General features: G+C 39.3%; 2 protein-coding genes across 5 annotated transcripts in view; one reads left to right on the forward strand and one right to left on the reverse strand.

Moving 5' to 3' along the window:
* fdl (fused lobes) overlaps nt 1-19,479 on the forward strand; it is a 37,800-nt gene extending 18,321 nt beyond the window's left edge. For 2 of the 3 annotated variants that reach the window (XM_065311148.1, XM_065311146.1), the window contains exons 2-3: nt 13,127-13,302; nt 17,350-19,479. In XM_065311148.1, the coding sequence (XP_065167220.1) occupies nt 13,139-13,302; nt 17,350-19,105 (1,920 nt within the window). In that variant the 5' untranslated portion in view covers nt 13,127-13,138 and the 3' untranslated portion in view covers nt 19,106-19,479. Of the gene's footprint in view, nt 1-10,261; nt 10,405-13,126; nt 13,303-17,349 lie in introns of those variants that run through there. The other variant, XM_065311145.1, reaches the window with a different exon arrangement.
* Nucleotides 1-19,766, reverse strand: part of s-cup (spermiogenesis-related protein stanley-cup) — a 34,155-nt gene that overhangs the window by 6,661 nt on the left and 7,728 nt on the right. The window contains exons 1-4 of one of the 2 annotated variants that reach the window (XM_065311165.1): nt 8,737-9,036; nt 8,509-8,656; nt 3,508-3,645; nt 491-638 (exon numbers count right to left, since the gene is read on the reverse strand). In XM_065311165.1, coding sequence (XP_065167237.1) covers nt 491-638; nt 3,508-3,638 — 279 coding nt within the window. In that variant the 5' untranslated portion in view covers nt 3,639-3,645; nt 8,509-8,656; nt 8,737-9,036. Of the gene's footprint in view, nt 1-490; nt 639-3,507; nt 3,646-8,508; nt 8,657-8,736; nt 9,037-19,766 lie in introns of those variants that run through there. The other variant, XM_065311164.1, reaches the window with a different exon arrangement.

Raw genomic sequence — 19,766 nt, forward strand, 5'->3', positions numbered from 1 at the left:
CTGTCCAATTAATTTCGTGCACGTCGTTCAGTGTTTTTGGTTGCCTATAGTTCTAATGGTGTGATACTTAAATGAGAAAAGTTAGCGGCGTAAGTTGTTATAATTGCTCGTCCATACGGATGTGCGGATGCTGGTGATGCATTCATCGGCGGGCATAAACAACAACGCGATGTGTGCGCGGGATAAACGCTGCGCAAACTTTGCCAACTTTCGACGCGCCGAAATGCGGGCAGCATAACTCGACGAGAAAAAACGTAGCAGCCAACTCCAGTGTTGTCGCGCGCATTCATTCGTTTAATCTCAAGTATTTGTCTTCATTTGCAATTGTAATTTTTCGAAAATGTAAAAAGTGAAGGAACGTGACTCGAATATGACTTTGTCATTAATTTTTTCCTCTTGTTTTGCGTTTAAAACTCATAAAATCAATGAAATATAATTTTATACCACGGCTTATGGGTGTATATAGTAATATGTATATTGGGTTGCCTACCTGTTGGTGTCCTTCGACAGTGTAGACGTGCAGCGGAAGCCCGGAATCTCGCCAGTATTCCGGCATGTGCGTTTCAGATTTCCGCGCGTTCTTGTGGCAGCAGTAGCACATTAGGAATACCACCAGTATGATGCCGCTCAGCATGGCCCTGCAAAAGCAACAAAACAATGCCGGTTTAGTAAGAGAGCAAAAGCATAATGACGTCGTTACGCTGCGGGCGCGTAGAATTCTTTCACGACACGCATGCGTATTTAAAACCTGCAGCGTGATTGTGAAAAATTGCGCTTCATTTAACGTTATTTATTATGATTATATCTTCTGCTGTGGCTTCGGCTTCGTTAGCGATGTAAAGCGACAGCCGTTTTTTTTGTATTCATTGTTTGCGCACAGCGCACTCACACCACGATGCGTCAAAATGCGCAAATGTTTACATTTTTAGAAATTAAATGAAATGGAAGATTTTCAATTGAAAATGAGCCATCAGTGTAATTTTACACGTCATGGAGTTTAATGCTGTGGAGTTGGAGGAGTGGGTTTTGGTGTCCGATGTGTAAAAATAACGCGGTGAGATGTTGGCGTATTTTTCCGGTAGCGGATGTAAAACTATGGCGCGCTGGGAATTTCTCCAGCGGGTTTGGTGGAGGCGCGGGAACGATTATCTCGTAAGTAACGGGGTTTCTCGGCGGAATTCGTGCTGTGCTGCGCGCTTGAGCGGCGGTCGCCGCCGGCGGGCGTGTGTTTCATTTAGGGGCCGGCGGCGGCCGAACACGGGAATTCCTTTATCGCGAAATTCACCTGATGGCTTTAAACGATGCTTTATTTTATATTCGGCGCGCTTCCGCGATGCAATTCTCGGCTAACCGCGTTTTCACAATGCTTGTGTTCGTTGATTTCCATCGTGGCCAATTTTCACGTTTTTCTATTTTTATTTCTACAAAAACGAAACAAAAATAAAAAAAACAGGAACAACTATAAAATCGATTTTTTAATATTTGCGATGGAATTTGTGTAAAATACGCGACAAAAAGTTGAAAAAATAGTTTGGAAAATTAGTGCCGAAATTTATTTGGCTTTTTGTACAATTCAATTCAATTGGGGAAAATTTAATTTGCAAACTTTATTTAACCGAAAAAAAAGGCAAAATGTGTCAATGTTTTGTTCAATTTTGCAGCATTAGGACGAAAAACTTTAGAAAAATATTGATTTTGTATGTCGGTAAAGAAATTTTCTATTTTCGTTATAATTCCTGGGTAGAAATCTGTATTTTTGCTGAAGTTAATGGTTGAGAATACATTTTGTGTCCCAAGGGCGGTAAAAAACATTTAAAAACATTATTTTTGCATAAATTTTGCAATTTTAAAAGAAACTTAACTCTTTTTTTTTGAGGTTATAACACTTTTCAAAACAAAGCAAATGAAAAACAAGAATTTTGAGAGCCCTAGGGCACTAGCGCACTAGTGCGGTAAAATTTAAAAAGAAACATAATTTGGTTATGTTTGTTATGTGTAACAAAAATTGTTGTAAAATTAGTGCCGAAATTGAATTGGAATTTTACACAATTCAACTGGGGAAAATTAAATTTGCAAACTAAAATTGAATTTGTTTTTCATAATTCTGCCCAGAACAAAGTTTATTGTGATACATTTCAATCGAAGCAGACATGCCATACGTGCAATGTGTCTGCATTCACTGCGGCTGCAATATTTTGCAAAGTTTGTTCTGCAACTGCAGCTAAAAAGTCCGATTCCTAAACTACCAGAAAGAACCAATCGGATTTTATCGAAATCGGGAGTTTAAATATTTGCTTCCTTGTAGGGATCAATCTTCTTCATGCGTGAGGCGTGCTAACATCAATATACAACGTGTTTGTTAAACATTTTTTGTTAGATTATGTATGAAAAAGTATGTTTGTGTTCATTTCACGCCTAAACTACTGAAGTAATTTTAATGAATTTTGGTGTAAATATAAATTATATATTTGAAAGGGATATAGACTACTATTAGTCCTGAAAATAATTATTTAAGGGTGTTAAATAAGGGATGAAAGTTTGAATTGTGTATAAACGGGAATTATAGTTACATAATTAGAATGCAGGTGGCGTTAGTATACATTTAATATTTCTTTACGCGATTTCTTGAAGTTAAAGTTTTGGTTCTTATTTTTACTTTGTTTATTAATTATTGTTTAGATGTGAAATTTGTAAACACTTTGTATATTGTTCATTGGCAATATTTGAGTTGGTGGTTTGGTAGTTGCGGGGACGAACTGCGGATACAGGAATGTCATTTCCTGCCCGGCAAAACGCAAATCCAATTTCTATAACTGGAAGCTCTTGGAGTGCTGTAGCGCCCCGAAGGCACCCGGACGAATTTCCCTTCACCACAAAACCGTGGCGCTCCATCCGAGGGATTACGCCGGCTCGTCTGTCGCGATTTATTATCATCGGAAAAAATTGAAATGTTTGCGCGCCGTGTTCTTCGATGGATGCGCTTTAATTTCCTCGCTGACATCTAAAGGTCATCACATCTTGACGTTAATTGAAAATTCAGATATTATCAAATCAAATTACAAAAATTGTTTGATGGCCAGGATTAATGGACGCAATTAAATTCGTAATGCTGACAAATTTGGCGTAAATCCACCAGGGGTTCGGATTCAGTTTTTGTTTCTGCGGTTTGTCGATTTAATGGTTCGCATGATGGAAAGTTTTGCACAATCAGGTGAAAACCACAACCGACGCTAATCATATTTAATTAATACCACTCCACGTGATGTGTAATTCTTCGAAAATTTTCCCTCGTTAGTTTCAAACTATCGGAAATAAGTTGCGCGCTAAGTTTACATTCGTCGAATTTCTTGTTTTCCGTTTACAGTGTTCTGTAAATTATTAGACTGTTTGAGGAACATATTCAGGTGGAAACACTCGAAATGCTTTACGAAGTAAGAATTGATTATCCGCGGAAGTGGAACTCTGGAAACGGAGGCATTGCGCAATCAAACGCGTGAGAGGACTTACCCTCCGAGCATCACATTCACCCCATGGATAGGCGGCGGGGGTGAGCCAGGGGCCGTACTCATTTCCGTGTAGTTTAGCCCGCCATGGTTGCTAGTCGTCGACGAAAGTGCCGCCAGTCGTTTCATGGACATAACACACCTGCAAAGTTTCAAAGTAGAATTCGTCAATGTTTTTGCTTATTTTTACAGCTCTAGGGCGGTAAAAACAAAGTACAAACATTATTTTTACATGTCGATAAAGAAGGTTTCCTTTTTTGTTGAATTTTACGAGTAGAAATCTGTAATTTTGATGAAGCGAATGATTATGACCATATTTTGTGGCCCTAGGGTGGTAAAGACGATATTACAATATAATTTTTGAATGTCGATAAAGAAGTTTTCTTCTTTTGTTATATTTCTTAGGTAGAAATCTGTATTTATGTTTATTTCACTTATTTTGAGGTTAAAAACTGTTTTTATTAAAAACTAAGGAATTTTCCTCCAATTTTGGCCGCCCAAGGGTGGTAATATGAAGAAAAGTTTCATTTTATTATGTTTTCTTGATGGTTACACTAAGAAATGACATCTTATACCGGAAAATTCACAACTTTCGCCTGCAAAGCATAAAAACATCCAATTCTCATGAAGAAAAATTACAGTTTGCTGTAACTTTTAATTTCTCCTTAGTTACAGTTTTCTATTATCAAAAAAATGCGTCATTGTAACTGTATCCAAAGTTATATGACTTCTCTTAGATGCCTGCTTGCATCTGCCCGCGAGCTTTTTACAGGTTTAAACGAAGTAATGTTTTAATGTTGAGAGCAAAGTTTCGTCCAGGCAAAGCCACGCAAAGCTTTCGTTTACCATCGTAAAACGTTTCGCCGAAGGAAAAAGCGAAATTAACACTAAAACGCAATATAGCGCGGAAAATCGCGCGCGTCGCCGGCGTTGTGACGCACGTACGCTCGCGCCAACCGGAAAGCGTCATGCATCAAGCCATCGGACGTTCATCTGTCGCAGATTATATCGGCGTGTGGAAATTGTGTCGCGTGTTTTGTCGCCAAACACATCATCTTGATCGTGATCGTAGCAAATGTAATAAAAACAGATTAAGCTCTGCTTACATCATTCTAGAAATAGATTGGAATATGTTTTTGTATTTTATTGTGGATTTTGTATGTTTGTTTTCGTTTCACGGCTAAACCACTCAACCAATTTTGATAATTTTGGTATAGAGATAGATTATTTATTAGAAAAGAATATTGGATAAATTTTTTGTGAAAATAAAATTTTAAAGGGTTAAAAAAGGGTTGAAAGTTGAAAGAATTGTTTTCCTTGGTGTGTTTGATGTGGAAATAATATTTTTCTTTTGTGAGGTTGAATGCATGATAATTTGATGAATTTACAATTATGATTTTCTGATTTACGATTTTCCGCCTGAGGTGGCGGCGGTAGAGACGGAATTGCAGCGACAGTTTGCATTCCGCAAGTTTTGCATTTGCAAATTTTGTTTATCCCAAGCGTGCCGTTGGGCGTGCGGCGCACATTTCCACTTCAAACGCAAGATGTTTCCTTCGACACACCACCAGGGTGTCCAAAATTCCAACTTATTATACAAGAAATAAATTTCCCCTTCGCTGCGCTGCGGCTTTGCGTATGCGAAACACGCCGGTATTTTCCATCAGGTAGAAACAAAGAGCATTTTCCACCTTGTTCCCTTTCACCCCTCATTTTGAGGCGTAATTTATTATTTTCATTCTCATTCATCCGACACCTTTTTTATGATTCCTGCTGTGTGTGTGTGTTGGGTTGCATATTTGTTATTATGAAATATGTTATTCATTTGAGTTTAAAGCCGCGTTTAGAACACGTTATACTCGTACAATACACAAGACACGTGCTTCTTGTGTTTTTGTTCAACTTTCATGCCATGCTGCTGTTGAGGAATTTGCGGCATTTGGCCAGCCCCGCAGGCGAGGACGCGTTGATGCATGCCAAATGCCGTATGCATGGCACGCTCGCTGATAACGTGATAAAAAAAATTGCGGGTGGGAGGAGGCCGTGTGCCAGTAAAACATAATCTACCATAAATAAATTTGATGTGACACTTTACGAGATGTCTTTTACGGTTTGTTTCTGAGGGACGGGCGATGGTCGCGGATGAAGCGCCCGGATGTGGAAAATTCGACTTAAAACTACATACGTTCACGTACCACCGGGTGGGCTTGGGTTGTAAAACCATTTTGTTGGCATGGATGTAATACTAATAAAAGGTTCGGCCTATATTGCGGCGTAAAAAAATACATTTCAAAGTTTTAAATATTTAAATATGCTTGAAATCTCAATATTCTCACAGTTTTATGTTGCAGGGCAAGCATTTTTTGGTGAAAATTTGACACAGAAAAATTAAAAATTAATTTAAAACAGTTTTTATTTCAAGGGAATGTATTATAGCGCAATCTGAATTTGAAAAATATCATAATTACTATGATTTATTCAATTTTAAGTTTCTACCCTTATTTTAACCCTTTAAATATTAATTCTTGCAACAAAAAAGTAGCCTATGTTCTTCTCCAATATCTAAACTAATTTTATACAAAAATTTATTAAAATTTGTGCAGTGGTTTAGCCGTGAAATGAAAACAAACATACAAAAAATGAAATTTTTATAAAAAAATTTATCAATATTTAATTTTAGAACCACTTTGAATTCAAATATCCTGTAATTTTATTGGTCCACGTAATATAGTTGCGCTGTTAAACACAAAGAATTGCTCCAGCAATAAAGTGCATTATAAAATAGATCATTACGCTATCATTATCGCATTGAAATTTTATGCAGGAAAATTCCGCATGTTTCGCTTGCTCCGTTGTTAATATTCCATCCGTTTAATGTGGGAAAACGCGAACACTTTCCCATCCGCTCTGATTATTATCATTAAAATGCACTTGTAATGATATCGATGCGATACGCGAAACGCGCAACAATAAATTTACGAATTGTCAATAATCCCAGCGCCAGTTTTCTATTAGTTCGTTGAGTCGTTAAATCGGCAAATATGCGAACTGTACAAATTGTCACAAGATAAACCGGGGAATCGCAACGAATTAAATTAAACGAGTATTTACTCAAGAGCCAGTTAAGAAAGAAAAAAATGGAGAAAAAAAGAAAATTAAATATTTTTTTAAATAAAATAAATTAAATGTTACTTATCGATTGTCTGTACGTAGAATAAAAACTAATATATTTCATAAAGGTATAAACTAAAGGCTATTAAACTATTAAATATATTTTCCTGTTATTAATTCACGAGAATATTCCGTTTGTTTGTATCAACGATTGTATCGTTTGTAATCTAAATGCAAGTATTCTCGATTATTTATAAAGCGGTCAACATTTTTACTACCTAATTGTATCATTTATCTGATTTCTTTGTTATGTTTCGTTGTCGTGTTTCTAACCCGCAATACCACAAACAATTCTTGAAAAAATAAAAGTAAATGCATCGTAATTCCAGAATCGAATCAAGTAATAAGTTTGTAGAAATTGTATTTTTCCGGAAAATTCTGTGATAAAAATATAAGGTTCGGATATACTTTGAATAGTTGGAAAGCGTATGCGCTGTGTAACGTTGGAAATGTGGATAGATCATTAGAATTTAACCGGAAAAGCAAAATAAAGTATATAAATTCCAGTGAAATTTATTTTATGCATAATAACCTTTTATTCGGTTTGTAATGGAAAAATCTCTACGAATCCAAAGTTTTCCTGTTTCTGATTGTTAATATTTCTATAAATAATTGGAAAGTTTTGGTGCTTGAAAGTGTAAAAATGTTTCCATGTAAGTAGATCATTAGAAATTTACCGGAAAAATAAATTAATATTAATAACTTTGACAGAAATTCATTTTCGAAAGCAAGAAAGTTTTTAAATCACGGTGAATGAGAAGTTTTCCGGTTTCTTGACCTACGCGTTGAATTTTTAATATTCTCTCAAAGACTCTTTTATACTGAAAGGAAAAATATTTTTTCATGTAAGTTCATGTTATGGCCTTACATGAACCGGAAATCACTCCAATGTATAATAAATTTCCCCACAAAATTTATTTCCTTGTAAATAATAAGCGATAATATATTTCTATGCGCATCAATCACGATATATTAGGGTTTTTCCGGTTTTCCGGTTTTTGAACGACGCGTTGAATTCTTATTATTCTTCCTCTATACGCATTTCATATACGCAGTTTATGTTTTATGCGTGCTTGAGAAAACCTCTTGGCCTCACTTCCGGTGACCTAATCATAATGGCGGTCCCGTTTGCCCTTTCCGGCCCACAGCGTTTTTCTCCAGCGTGTTTGTATTTATGTATCCCGAGTTGTAAAAATATTAATACGAAATCGTAAAAATGTTACGTTCGGAATGTTTCCGAATATGAAATACTCTCTCATGCAGGCATGAGCATGAAGGGGAAAATATTGAAACGCGAAATGGCGGAATGAAAATCTCTGTGTTTGTCTACCTTTTCCTGCGCAAACGTTAAACGACCCAATTTCTCCTCGGAACCGATGTTAGACGTGTTGTTATGTCTTTTATTAAAAATATTATTGCTCATATCGAGATATCACCGGATTCCAAGCCTCCTGACGAGGACAATTTCGACATTGAGTGCTGGTCGTGTTGCCCGCTTTGACTGTTAACACGCCAACACGCATTTAGGAGATCATTCCGAATGATAGTCTATTCTTTTTCTATTTTTGTATTTTGTTTGTCTTTCGGGCTATTTTTACGCGCGTTTAACGCCTAATGGAAAAACTTGATGTCCTTCCTCATAAACGTAAAAAAAGTTATTACTTATTATCTCGCTTTCTTTTTTAATTAACAACGGTTTTAAATAATCGATGGCGACACGAAACAAATTGATTGTGTTTTCGTGTGAGTAAAAAGTAAAAGTTAATGAAAAGTTGATTAAGCGTTGTTTCTAAGAAAACCAAGTTTTTTTTTTTTTCAAAAAAAAATTTTTTACCTCGTATAGAGCGCCGTATCGGTGCCGTTCCAACACTATGTGCCGCATGTCCTTTCCATTCTGTTGAGGCCGGCGCGCGACGAATTCCACTCCACTTTGTTGTTTCCTGCTTCCTGCGCGGCGAAAACGACGACGTTGCGATCTATAACTAAATAAAACCACACTTATTATTATCGCCACTAAAATCTCTTCATATTTCATTTTAAACTGAATATTTAAACTAATTACTTTGATTTTTATTGCGTAACATACACACTTTCACAATATATTATCCTATCATCATCCTGGCTGTACGCCGACTGTCGGAAACAGTCCGTCGTGTAGTTTTGTTCGTTTCTCGCGGCCACGTCGATCGTTTTTCTACGTGTAATAATCGATATTCTGTTGTGGTAGGCGACCGCACCTAATGCCCGGCGCCTCCACCGCTTTATACAACATTATAATTTTATACCGTGTGCTGCTGGTGCGTTTGCGTGTTTCGCGCATCACAACTCGCCATATTACGCAATAATATTTATAATTACATTCCTTTGTAAATAAATTAACGTTTTGTGATGATTTCCTGCGTTTTCACACGTTCAATATTGATTTAAACTTGCGTAGATGTTATGACGTTGGAATGACGTCATTTCATGTTCATGTCGTGTCCTTTAGATTGATTGGATTTTTTCATTCTCTTATATCCTTTGGCTCGTCACGAAAATTAAATTTATGTAAGCCTTTTTTCAATGCCACGCTTAATGCTTTCGTAATCTCTCGGTAATAATTCATGTTTATGAAATATTTAAGCAAAAAAAAAATTTTTTTGGTAATGAATTGTTTTAAGGAGTTTAATTGAACTATAAAATGGTGTCTAACGACGCATTTAATGCGTCTAGGTGGCATTTGACGAGACAGAAAGTCGCTTTGGCCTTGATCCGTGATTTGACCGCGAGGTATCGCGCTGGGCGTCGTTTGTCAGCGCGATAGGTCGCTCGGAGGATAATTAGGTGGGCAGTTGTAGTGATTTATCACAAATACATAGTCCTTGTGTGGAAACAGCCGTCAAATGTCACGCAAATGGGTATTGCTCAATGCATAAAACAAGGTTGACGTTGTTGGTGTATTATTAAGTAAAAAAACAGCAATTTTTTGAGAAAATATCAGAAAACAAAAGGAAAAAGTATTTGAAAATAACGTGAGAATCAAAAATTGAAAAAAACCAAAAATATTGAACTGTTTTTTTAACATTTTTTACAAAAAAAACTCCAAAAGCACAAAAATTTCCCCCAAAAATATAAAAAATTCAATTAGCAAATATTTTGTTTGCATTTATATAAATAAATACGTTTTCTTATCAAAAGCAAGTAGATAACCCAAATGAAAAAAAAGCCTCTGCCAGATGGCGTTAATATCTTTCCGCTGTTTTTTCCCTTATCTTCCAAAGTTGATACGCCACGCTGATAATCGCCGTTGATTTAACGATGTTTGTCCGGTTTGTGTCGGCTGATGTCGATTGGTCGGTCGATGTGTAATATTGCACGCGAGCTACACTTTACCTCGCCTGCCTCTTATCATGGCCATGTATGTTGCATGTATCCTAGAACTAGGAGCGACTAATCGCCGGCGGTGCGACGGGCGCGTAGGCTCAATATTGAATTTTCCGATGCGATGCGATCCACACGCCGCCGCCCGCCGCACTCGTTAGTCTACGTTCTAGACTGAGTACTAGTGGTGGTGGTGGTGGTGTGTGGTTTTTTTTTTTCGTTACCGACGGTTATTATTACGCGCTTGGCGCGCGTCCGCGATGCAGGCGAAAAATGCGTGCGTAATATATTGCGGCCAAATTGCGCATAGATTATCAAAATGCTGCCCGCGCTGCTCCGTCGACTTCCACGCCGCCACCGAGCATCGTTCGTAAGCACAAACTTTCTTAACTTATTAATTTCATACGCGAGTATTTTAACTTCATCGCAACTCGTGTAAAAGTTAATAATTGTAACGCTTATTTTCAATTTTTTGCGAAAAAACTAATTTATTGCTTTATTAATAGAAAATTGTAATAATATATTATGTATACAAAATATTATGTATACAAAATTTATTGTTTTTCACTTTAAATGTGTAAAAGTCATTTTTCAGCCCTAGAGCGACAAAAATGTAAAAATTTTATTTTCATTTTCTAACTGACGACAGTTTATGTTAATTTTACCCTTTACTTGTTATGTCCGTTGAGTGTGCTGTGGAAAAAATCGTTATTCAAGTCGTACATTTCCTTGTAAGCTTCTTATTGGCTCGACCTTGACTTGACTTTTCGCCACTGGCACACAAATTGTCTCTTTACAGCCGACTGCACTCGAAATCACGCCGTTGTAGATTGAACAAACAAATAAAATTAAAATTGATCACTCAACTCTTCCTAAAATTAAATCTTAAAATAAACTTCGTTAAATTCGCATTTCTGCGCATAAAAATAACTTTTTATTACCTTCAATTTACAGCTTCACTTTTATTGACTTATTGAGTAATTAATCGCATCAATTTACTTCCTCGAAAGTTTTTACGAGCGAGAAACTTAAATCATTGATTAACTTAACGCGCGTAATCTGTAATTACTTTTTTTTGCTTGCGTGTGACGCAATTTGAATTTTTCAGACATTGAATAAAAGATAAACGACTTAGGAATTGCCGGGTGTTAGACAGCGCGTTTTAAATAAATTACCAAAACAAAAAAAAACGAGGAAAATTTCTTGAACAAGAAAGTGTCGAGTTAAATGTCGAATGTCTAATGATGAACAATTTCCGTGTTGCTTGCTAACTAGGGAAAGGTCGCGGGTAGCTTCCTGGACTTGCTGCGTAAATTTATAATGCGTCCCGGCGCCTCCACCAACATCGCCTGCAACTGTTGCCCGGTGCTAAACATTCTCGCAATAACCAATGAATAATCAATTACGGTGATAGTCGAGGAATGCCGTGGCTATTAACTATTAATAACGCGTCATAAACGTAATTCTCGACGCACGCAAATTCCATTCTTGTAATAATTTATCCAACGTCAGTGATATAATTTTATTTCCGGGCTAACAAGGGTGAAAAACGAGGAGATTGTTAGCTGATGTGCGTTATTCGTGTTTCCAGTGAATTTGCGCTCGGTCCGATCGGAATTTTTCTTCCACTACTACAACTACAAATTGTGTAACCTATTTTTTTCGTTCTTCTCTTTGTTCTTTGGTTTATTTTTGTCGGATTCGCATTTTTTAATCCTGCGTTCGGGGACTTGGCGAAAAAGAAGCGAAGGGAAAACGTGATCGGGCCGAGTTCGATATATATCAGGCAAGTCAAAAAAGCTGCACATAAATTATTACGCGAAACAACATTGAGTTGGAGTCAACTTGTTTTATTCGCTACGCGCCGCGAGTGCAAATCTACAAAAAGGCACTTCGTCAATAATCAAATGAAAAAAATGTCGATGTGTACGTCCGGAGTGAAAATCTGATATTTTATGTTAGCAGATGGTGCTTTGTATCATTTTGAGCTGTCAATATGTCAGTATTTTTAGAACACATTTTTATTTCACCTTTTTGCTTTCATATTTTTAGATTGATATCGCTGGGGTTAAGATTTAGAAAAATTTGTTTCATGTAAAAAAATTTTATTGTGATTTTAATCGCAAATATTTACACGTACTGCGATTGCATTGTTGAAGCAGAAAAAAACGCAAAAGTGAGGAAAGGAAATATTCATGAGATTTAAACAGCTTTCCACTTTTGTACGTGCGCATCGCGAGTAAATCGAACGGAAATTTTAAAGTGTTTGCTTCGCTGACGGCCCGGCGCCTCCACAAAAGCATCTGCATAATAAAAATCAGCGGTAATTCGAGAAATTAATTGCTCGAACACAAAGCAAACAAAGTCTAAAAATATCCATGGAAATTAAATCAATGACACATGTATGTAATTATTGTTTTTATAAAAATGTCACTCACAATTTAAAAAAATAAATATTTTTGCTACATGGATGGAAATGGTTGAAAATGTGAGTGCCCAGCGCGTCGCTCGGGTAATTACAAATTAAATCGTCGCTGGCGTTTGGAAAATTGAAAATTTTACGTTGATAGTGTGCATTATAAATCGAAACGTTTAACACGCTCCTGGTACGAGTAGAGTCGGGAATCTTATTCGCGTCGCGAGTAGTGGATGCGAGATTAATGATTTCGCGAGCGTGTCTTGCCGATTATGATGTTAAAACGCGTCAAAAGCTTTGGCACACGCGTCACGAATGAGCGCAGAAGCGATTTATTATCGCGTCTACAATTAATCACGTTTTACAACAAATACCACCTCACATAGAAACACGTTCACTCAATATTCTCAAGTATTGAATTGTAATCAGCACTTTTCAACTTTGAAACACTGTTTCCATGCACTTTGATGTCACTTAATAAATACCATCAGGTTGAATTATTTTCCTCGCCGTGCGCAAACTTCGGAACTAATTAATTACACCAACTAACACATTGACTAATTGCGTTAATCAAGTTTTTTCCACTTGATTGACTTCGCAAAGTTTTTAAACTTGTGGTTTCGGCGTGCCTTGGAGGGTTTTGATAGAAACTAATGTTTTCTTTCTTTTTTTGCAGTTCAGGCGTAGAATGGGCGCTCCGGGCGACTTGCGCCGCTTCCTCGCGATCATCATGATGATCGGCTGCGTATTCCTGCTGTATATGTTTTGGGCCCAGCCTACATCACCCACTAGCGTACCGCTACAGACGTTTGTTCCAGTTGTGACATCTAAAGACTCAAACACACATTACGCGTAAGTTTAATTCCGAAGTTAGTTGAATGTTTTGTGGCTGGCGGCGCCTCCACCATTTGGATTCGAGATTGAAGTGGTATTTCTGACCTGGCTAGACGTGTATTTTTGTTTGCTTGCTAGTTTGAAGGTTTTCTGGCTAATGCCTAATAGTTGTTAGTTTTGGCCGCGCCGGTGTGTTATTCTGACAATTCAACCTTTGACCCCGTTGGGACGCGTCCCGCTTTGTGCCTTTTGCGATCCAATTTAACTCCTCGATTTGGACGTCTATTAAAATACTCCACATAGGTTTAGATTTATCAAATTGTTTGAAATTTGTAGTTTACTGCAATTTCTATTGCACAATGTTGTGTTTGCATTGTCATTGTTGCAATTCCATTAGGTTTGTGTGTCATACGACATGGAAACATGAAGACGTGCGACACAGAACGCAATATTTAGCGTAATTGGATTAAGTTTTTGCTGCGCTACGCGGCGAGAAAAGAGCAAACAATTTCCAGCATGTCTTCAGACACGTGCAATGCGGGGATTGTGAATTCTGAATTAGTAATTTCGCAGTCAACCTTCGTTTGGCTGACGATGTCACATCTCCATAGTTGTTTTAGGACTCTATTTGGAGGCAAGATGCTAGGATAACACCGGTTAAATTTTTTCATCACTAGATGTCGTTACTTGATAAATTTATTTCATTAACACGTTGAGGACGGCGCGGTTTTTGGGTGTCTGTCGCATCGGGCGGCGTTTGAGCATTTTCAACTCCGTCTAATTAATTCAGCTGTGCGCCACTGGTGGTTATGCATTGCTGTATCAAAAAGCGATTGTCTTTGCAGTTGCGTCGCCATTTATTTATTTTCTTTGTAATGAATGCCTTTATCTTTAGAGTCCGACCGAAACTATGTGCGAACTGAGATGGCAAGTGACGACCACGACTTAGCCGCGAGTTAGCCGAACAACGCACGATAATTCACGAACACTGAGTTTCGGTTCTGCCAAAAGTTTCAGCCAATTTTTGGCCGAAACCAAATTTGAAGCCAAGACTGAAACTTTGGTCGGTCACTATTTATTATAATATGTAATCTGAGTGACACATTTGATGACAAAGATGCAAGGCCCTGATTGTATAGGTGAAACGAGGAAAAGATATAACCTAACCAGTGGCGTAGTCAAAAATGAATTAGTCTCGTTTCAAATGAGCCGTGTACCACCGGTGGTACACGCCGTCCCACAGACCAGACGTGTGTGTACCACCGGTGGTACACGCCGTCCTCAACGTGTTAAAGTCCTGATTTAGTTAATTTGGTATAATTTTGTCGAAAATCAATACTTCACTGATTGCAATCGTAATTTTCTTAGTTTGGTAAACTTGTGCAGTGCATGTGCAATCTAAACGCGGAAAGCTTCAACGGATGTGTTTTAATAACATACGCAAACCCAAAATGTCGCAATATGTTTTAATCTATCCTCAAAACGTTTCGCGGTTATTAAAAACCACAAAAAACATCTACATAACCTAAATTTTACATATATTGCACTTTTGTACAACAGATGGCGTTGTATGTAATGTGTATTGAAACAGTGAAACAGGTGCATGTTTGATTTTAATTTACTAATGTTGTTTCGAGAGTATATACCGGCGAGAAATGTGAGTATGTGCGCTGTGGTATGATTACGATCTGCGGAGTGAATGGGTGAGAATATGTGAAGATTTCCGGGCGGAAAGTTAATACACTCAAATCGCAACGCGGCAACCCAACGCACGCGGCGCTGGAATGTGTGAATGTGAATCGGTGCGAACACCAGTGTGGCTTCGGCTGGCTGAATGCGGTCACGTGCCAAATACAATATGCGAACGCGTCATCTCTCGCCCCACATACGCAGCCGCCTCCACCGCCACCGCCGCCGATGACGATCATCCCGTTCTGCTTTCCTCTGCCACAACCGCCAAACGCTTCCATTCATATTCGGCGCGTTCTATTTCAGCTGAACTAACGTCGTTCCGCTGCATTATTAGTAACAGAGTAACGGAGGCGGCAAGCATCAACGCACACTACTACAGCATTGACATATTCTTGCACTCATGTAAATCGACGCGTTAATAGAACCAGAATGAGAACCTTTGCGTGATTGTGGTAGTAGCGGCGGTTTTGGTGCGCAAAAGTTAATGTCATATCAATGTTTGGCATGGAATTATAGTTTGACATGGGAGGCTGTTACTAACTTGCTCTGATGCTCTGATTTCGAGATTATTACACGCGCAGGCGTCTGTATTGGCCACGTGTGTGACGACTTCTATTCTCCTTCATGGAGAAACCTTTCGGAGTCGCTGTACCTTCCGAATAGGTTCGCATGTTCCGCTCATTAGCATGTGTCGCGTGTAGTTGCCATTAAACGAGCGAACAAAGACGGGATGTCGGGTTTAATTCGGCGTAATCATCCAGCCTCAACTAATAACATAACCTAACTTTTCATAATTTTATCACCTTTTTGAAAATAAGGTTATGTTGTATAATCTAGGCTATAATTTAACACTGGCGATCATGATTATGGTTAGATAATAACCATTCGAGCGCACAGCGCATGCTAATTAACAAATTTAATCGCAAACATAATCGCCATCGAAAGCGATCAATTATGTTGCTCAATGTGCAACAATCCTTTGTTGTTGTTGATAACGCGACATGGTGCTATTCTGTTGCTGTCATTTCAACATGTTTGTTACACATGAATAATCCGTGTGGCTGTTTTTCTATTTTCTAGTCCGGCGAGGATGCAAAATGCAACGCTAAAACATTTACGCTAGTACTGCCCTGCGCTGCATATTGTAGTGCACTTTAGAGCTCGCTTTGAACGTGCAACTTCATTCCGCTACGGATTAAAATTCAACCGGGTCCACTTGCGTTTTAAACTTGCATGTTCTCAGATAGTTGCTTCGGTGGTTTTGTTACGCAAACAATTCTCGTCTCTCCAGTGTGTGTGTATGTGCGTTGAGTTTAATTTGATTGCATGCATTATGTAGGCACGTCCAGGTTTATTTGTTTGTTTGTGGGCAAACTCTTTTTCTTCCATTCGGGGATGATTTTAATGGAATTTGTATTATACTCGGCGTGAGTACGTAGATTCGATTCAATCCGTTCCGACGCAAAAACTCCATCGATCTTCATCAATCAACGCACTTCAGGTTCATTGCTCCTCTTATTCCATTATAATATATAAAGCATGCTCTTTCCACGTTGGGTCTCATCAGGCAGATCCGAAAGAAATCGCTGGGCGCGAACTAATTTACCAAAAACGGTGCCTTTTTCCACTTCGACGCACAGCGGTCGGCGGCATACTCGTATAAATTGTCGCGTGTACGTTGTCTGCATTAGCAATTACAACTTCCACTCGTCCTGACCGCTCTCCGCGACGACTTTCGAGGATCTTTGTAATGACTTTTTTGTGTAATATGAAAAGCGCTTCAAAGTCTCCTCGCTACACAAGAAGGAAAAAAGTGCACACCCGCGAATAATGTGCTTTGTAATCGCTCTTTCTTCGCTTTGCCTTCGAGGGGCATAAAGCGTTTTACATAATTATTATGTCGAGCTTATAATTTCTGCTTAAAACTCGTTAAGTACGCGAGCGCGCGCTTTTTAAACGGCAATCTAGCGTCCGCTGCGAGTTAATCATTCCCGGCAGCCAGCGTGGAAATTCGTTATCCATTCGTGTGCTGCTTTCTGGTTTTCTAGCAGCGCAATGTGCTGCATTTCATCTCCCGGCGAAAGGTACGGGTATTTATCCGAGACGCAGGCTATTTATCTGCGTTTACGTGGAAGAACAATTGGGCTCGAGCGTTAATGTACTTCTTAAATTAGAAACGATTTAATTACATTAGCGCGCTGTGCTTAAAGCTACCGCTATGATTTCTCCAGAAATACCAAGCTGTTGTTGCCTGAGGTTTGTTTGAAAAAGTCTCTTTTGTGTTTATGAATGCGCTAGATAATTAATTAAGGAATTGTGCTGGCGTTTTATGCGCAAGTTATCTTAACGTGTATTATTCTCTTGTTTTTACAGTAAAATTGACTTTAGATGGACGTGGACGTGCGAAAACAAGCGCTGCGTTCGAAAAGAATCAACTGAAACCGGCGTGCACGTCTCATTGACCACGTGCAGCATGCTGTGCGGGTCATCTATGTTATGGCCGCAACCAACTGGACCCACCACGCTCGGCAGCCATTCTGTGAGCTTCGATCGTGAACAGCTCACGTTCGAAACCACTGCGACTGAACCAGCGCGTTCGTACATTCAATATTCCTTCGCCATGTTCAACTCTAATGTTGCCAATCTGATTCAGTTGCAAAAGAATGAACCTTCTGCAACTCCCCAGCGAGATTTTAATAAGTTTATAGTGAAAGTGTTTGTTGAACACAGTGATATCGTAAAATTAACACTAAGCACCGATGAGAGTTATAAATTGATCCTGCGTATGGAAGGTGAGAATATGATTGGGACTGTGACTGCGAATAATTTCTTCGGGGCACGTCATGGACTTGAAACATTATCTCAATTGATTTGGTGGGATGAATTCGCTTCCGGGGCAGGATCTTTGAAAATTGTAAAAGGTGCAAGTGTCCAGGACGCGCCAAAATTTGCTTATCGTGGTTTAATGATAGACACAGCACGGAATTTTCTTCCTGTGGAGAGTCTCAAGCGTGTTTTAGTGGGAATGGCCGCGAATAAATTGAATGTATTCCATTGGCACGTCTCCGATTCACAGAGTTTTCCACTCGTGCTGCCTAGTGTCCCACAGTTGGCGAAATACGGTTCATACTCCCCGGATATGGTCTATACTGCAAGTGAGGTGAAGGATTTGGTGGAGTACGCGCGGTTAAGAGGCATTCGTGTGGTGATCGAAGTGGACGTCCCCGCACATGTGGGCAACGGCTGGACTTGGGGACCCGCCGAGGGTCTTGGCGAACTTGTGATGTGCGTTAATGTACAACCCTGGAGCTTATATTGCGGCGAGCCGCCATGCGGGCAAATCAATCCGGATAATCCGCACGTCTATGACGTGCTTGAGAAGATCTACCGCGACATCATCGAGCTTACCGGCGAGTCGGAGATCTTTCACATCGGTGGCGATGAGGTGAATCTCGAGTGCTGGCAACAGTTCCGCAATCGCACCAATCCCTACGTGGACCTATTTGATGTGTGGGGGAATTTCACCGTGGAGGCACTGAAGCGTGTGACGAAAGCCAACGGTGGTAAGCGTCCCAAGCACGTGATGATCTGGTCCAGTAACTTGACGAAACGACCCTACTTGACGAAGTTTTTGAATAAAACCGAGGTATTGATACAGGCGTGGGGTGGGAGTGACTGGACAGAAACACCCGAGTTGGTATCGAGTGGATACAATGTCATTATATCACATGTGGACGCATGGTACTTAGATTGTGGTTATGGACGTTGGAGGGAAAATGGTGGAGCTGCTTGTGATCCCTACAGACCCTGGCAGACTGTTTACATGCATCGGCCGTGGAATGGTGATCCTGTGTATCGAAAAAGTGTTTTGGGCGCAGAGGCGTGCCTGTGGACCGAACAAGCTGATCACGTGTCACTGGACACACGGTTGTGGCCACGTGCGGCTGCATTCGCCGAACGTGTCTGGTCTGATGTGGGCACCAAGTCCATCTACAAACAGGAGCAGTTGAGCATCGAGGATGTCTATGCGCGTATTCAAATGCAGCGTGAGCGGATGATCAAGCGTGGGTTGAAGAACGAAGCGCTTTGGCCGCAATGGTGCAGTCAGAATCCAGGCATGTGCCTTTGACCAGCCGTAAATGTGTAGAGTATAGAATCTATGAATGTTTACACCTTCACCTGTCCTGTAATGTCCTACATGCTTGGTTGGGCATTGGATGCAAATCGAATCGATTTGCATACGAAAGCATCTCCCCATCAATGAATATGCAGAAAGAATAATTGAGTGTTCAATGTTGGACGTGGTTGTCAAGAAGATGAAACCCTTTATATATGGTGCACTTTTTTAATAATTCCGAAACTCTCACAGCAAAAATAACTAAAACGAAAAAATCACGGTGCACGGTGATATTAGCATAAGTTGTACATAAATATTTGATCCTATAAACTCGATTGTGACCAATGTTTGTGCCAATAATTAATAAATCGAAAATTATAAACTAGCGACGTGAGTTGGGAATCAAACCATTTTAGCTATAGATCACCCACATTGACGTTTCGAACCCTTTTTATTTCTTTTATTTTTTTGCTTCATGTACACATGCTGGAGGAAGAAAAAAAACTCACTCGGGGAATATCCGCACGACGCAGGTTTGGCACACTTTGAAACAGTGAAATCGAGAAATTTGTAGATGGAATTCAATTTCGACTACTAGCCGGAGCTCAACTCCCGAGGCGACACCACCACCACTTTCTACAAGAGCACTGGAGCAGTGAAAAGAACCGCCCGC

The sequence above is a fragment of the Atheta coriaria genome, unplaced genomic scaffold (genome assembly GCF_025399875.1).
Source record: "Atheta coriaria isolate IRGN ID8LTWV9N9 unplaced genomic scaffold, Caltech_Dcor_3.1 hic_scaffold_9_pilon, whole genome shotgun sequence".
NCBI classification, from domain to species: Eukaryota; Metazoa; Arthropoda; class Insecta; order Coleoptera; family Staphylinidae; genus Dalotia; species Dalotia coriaria.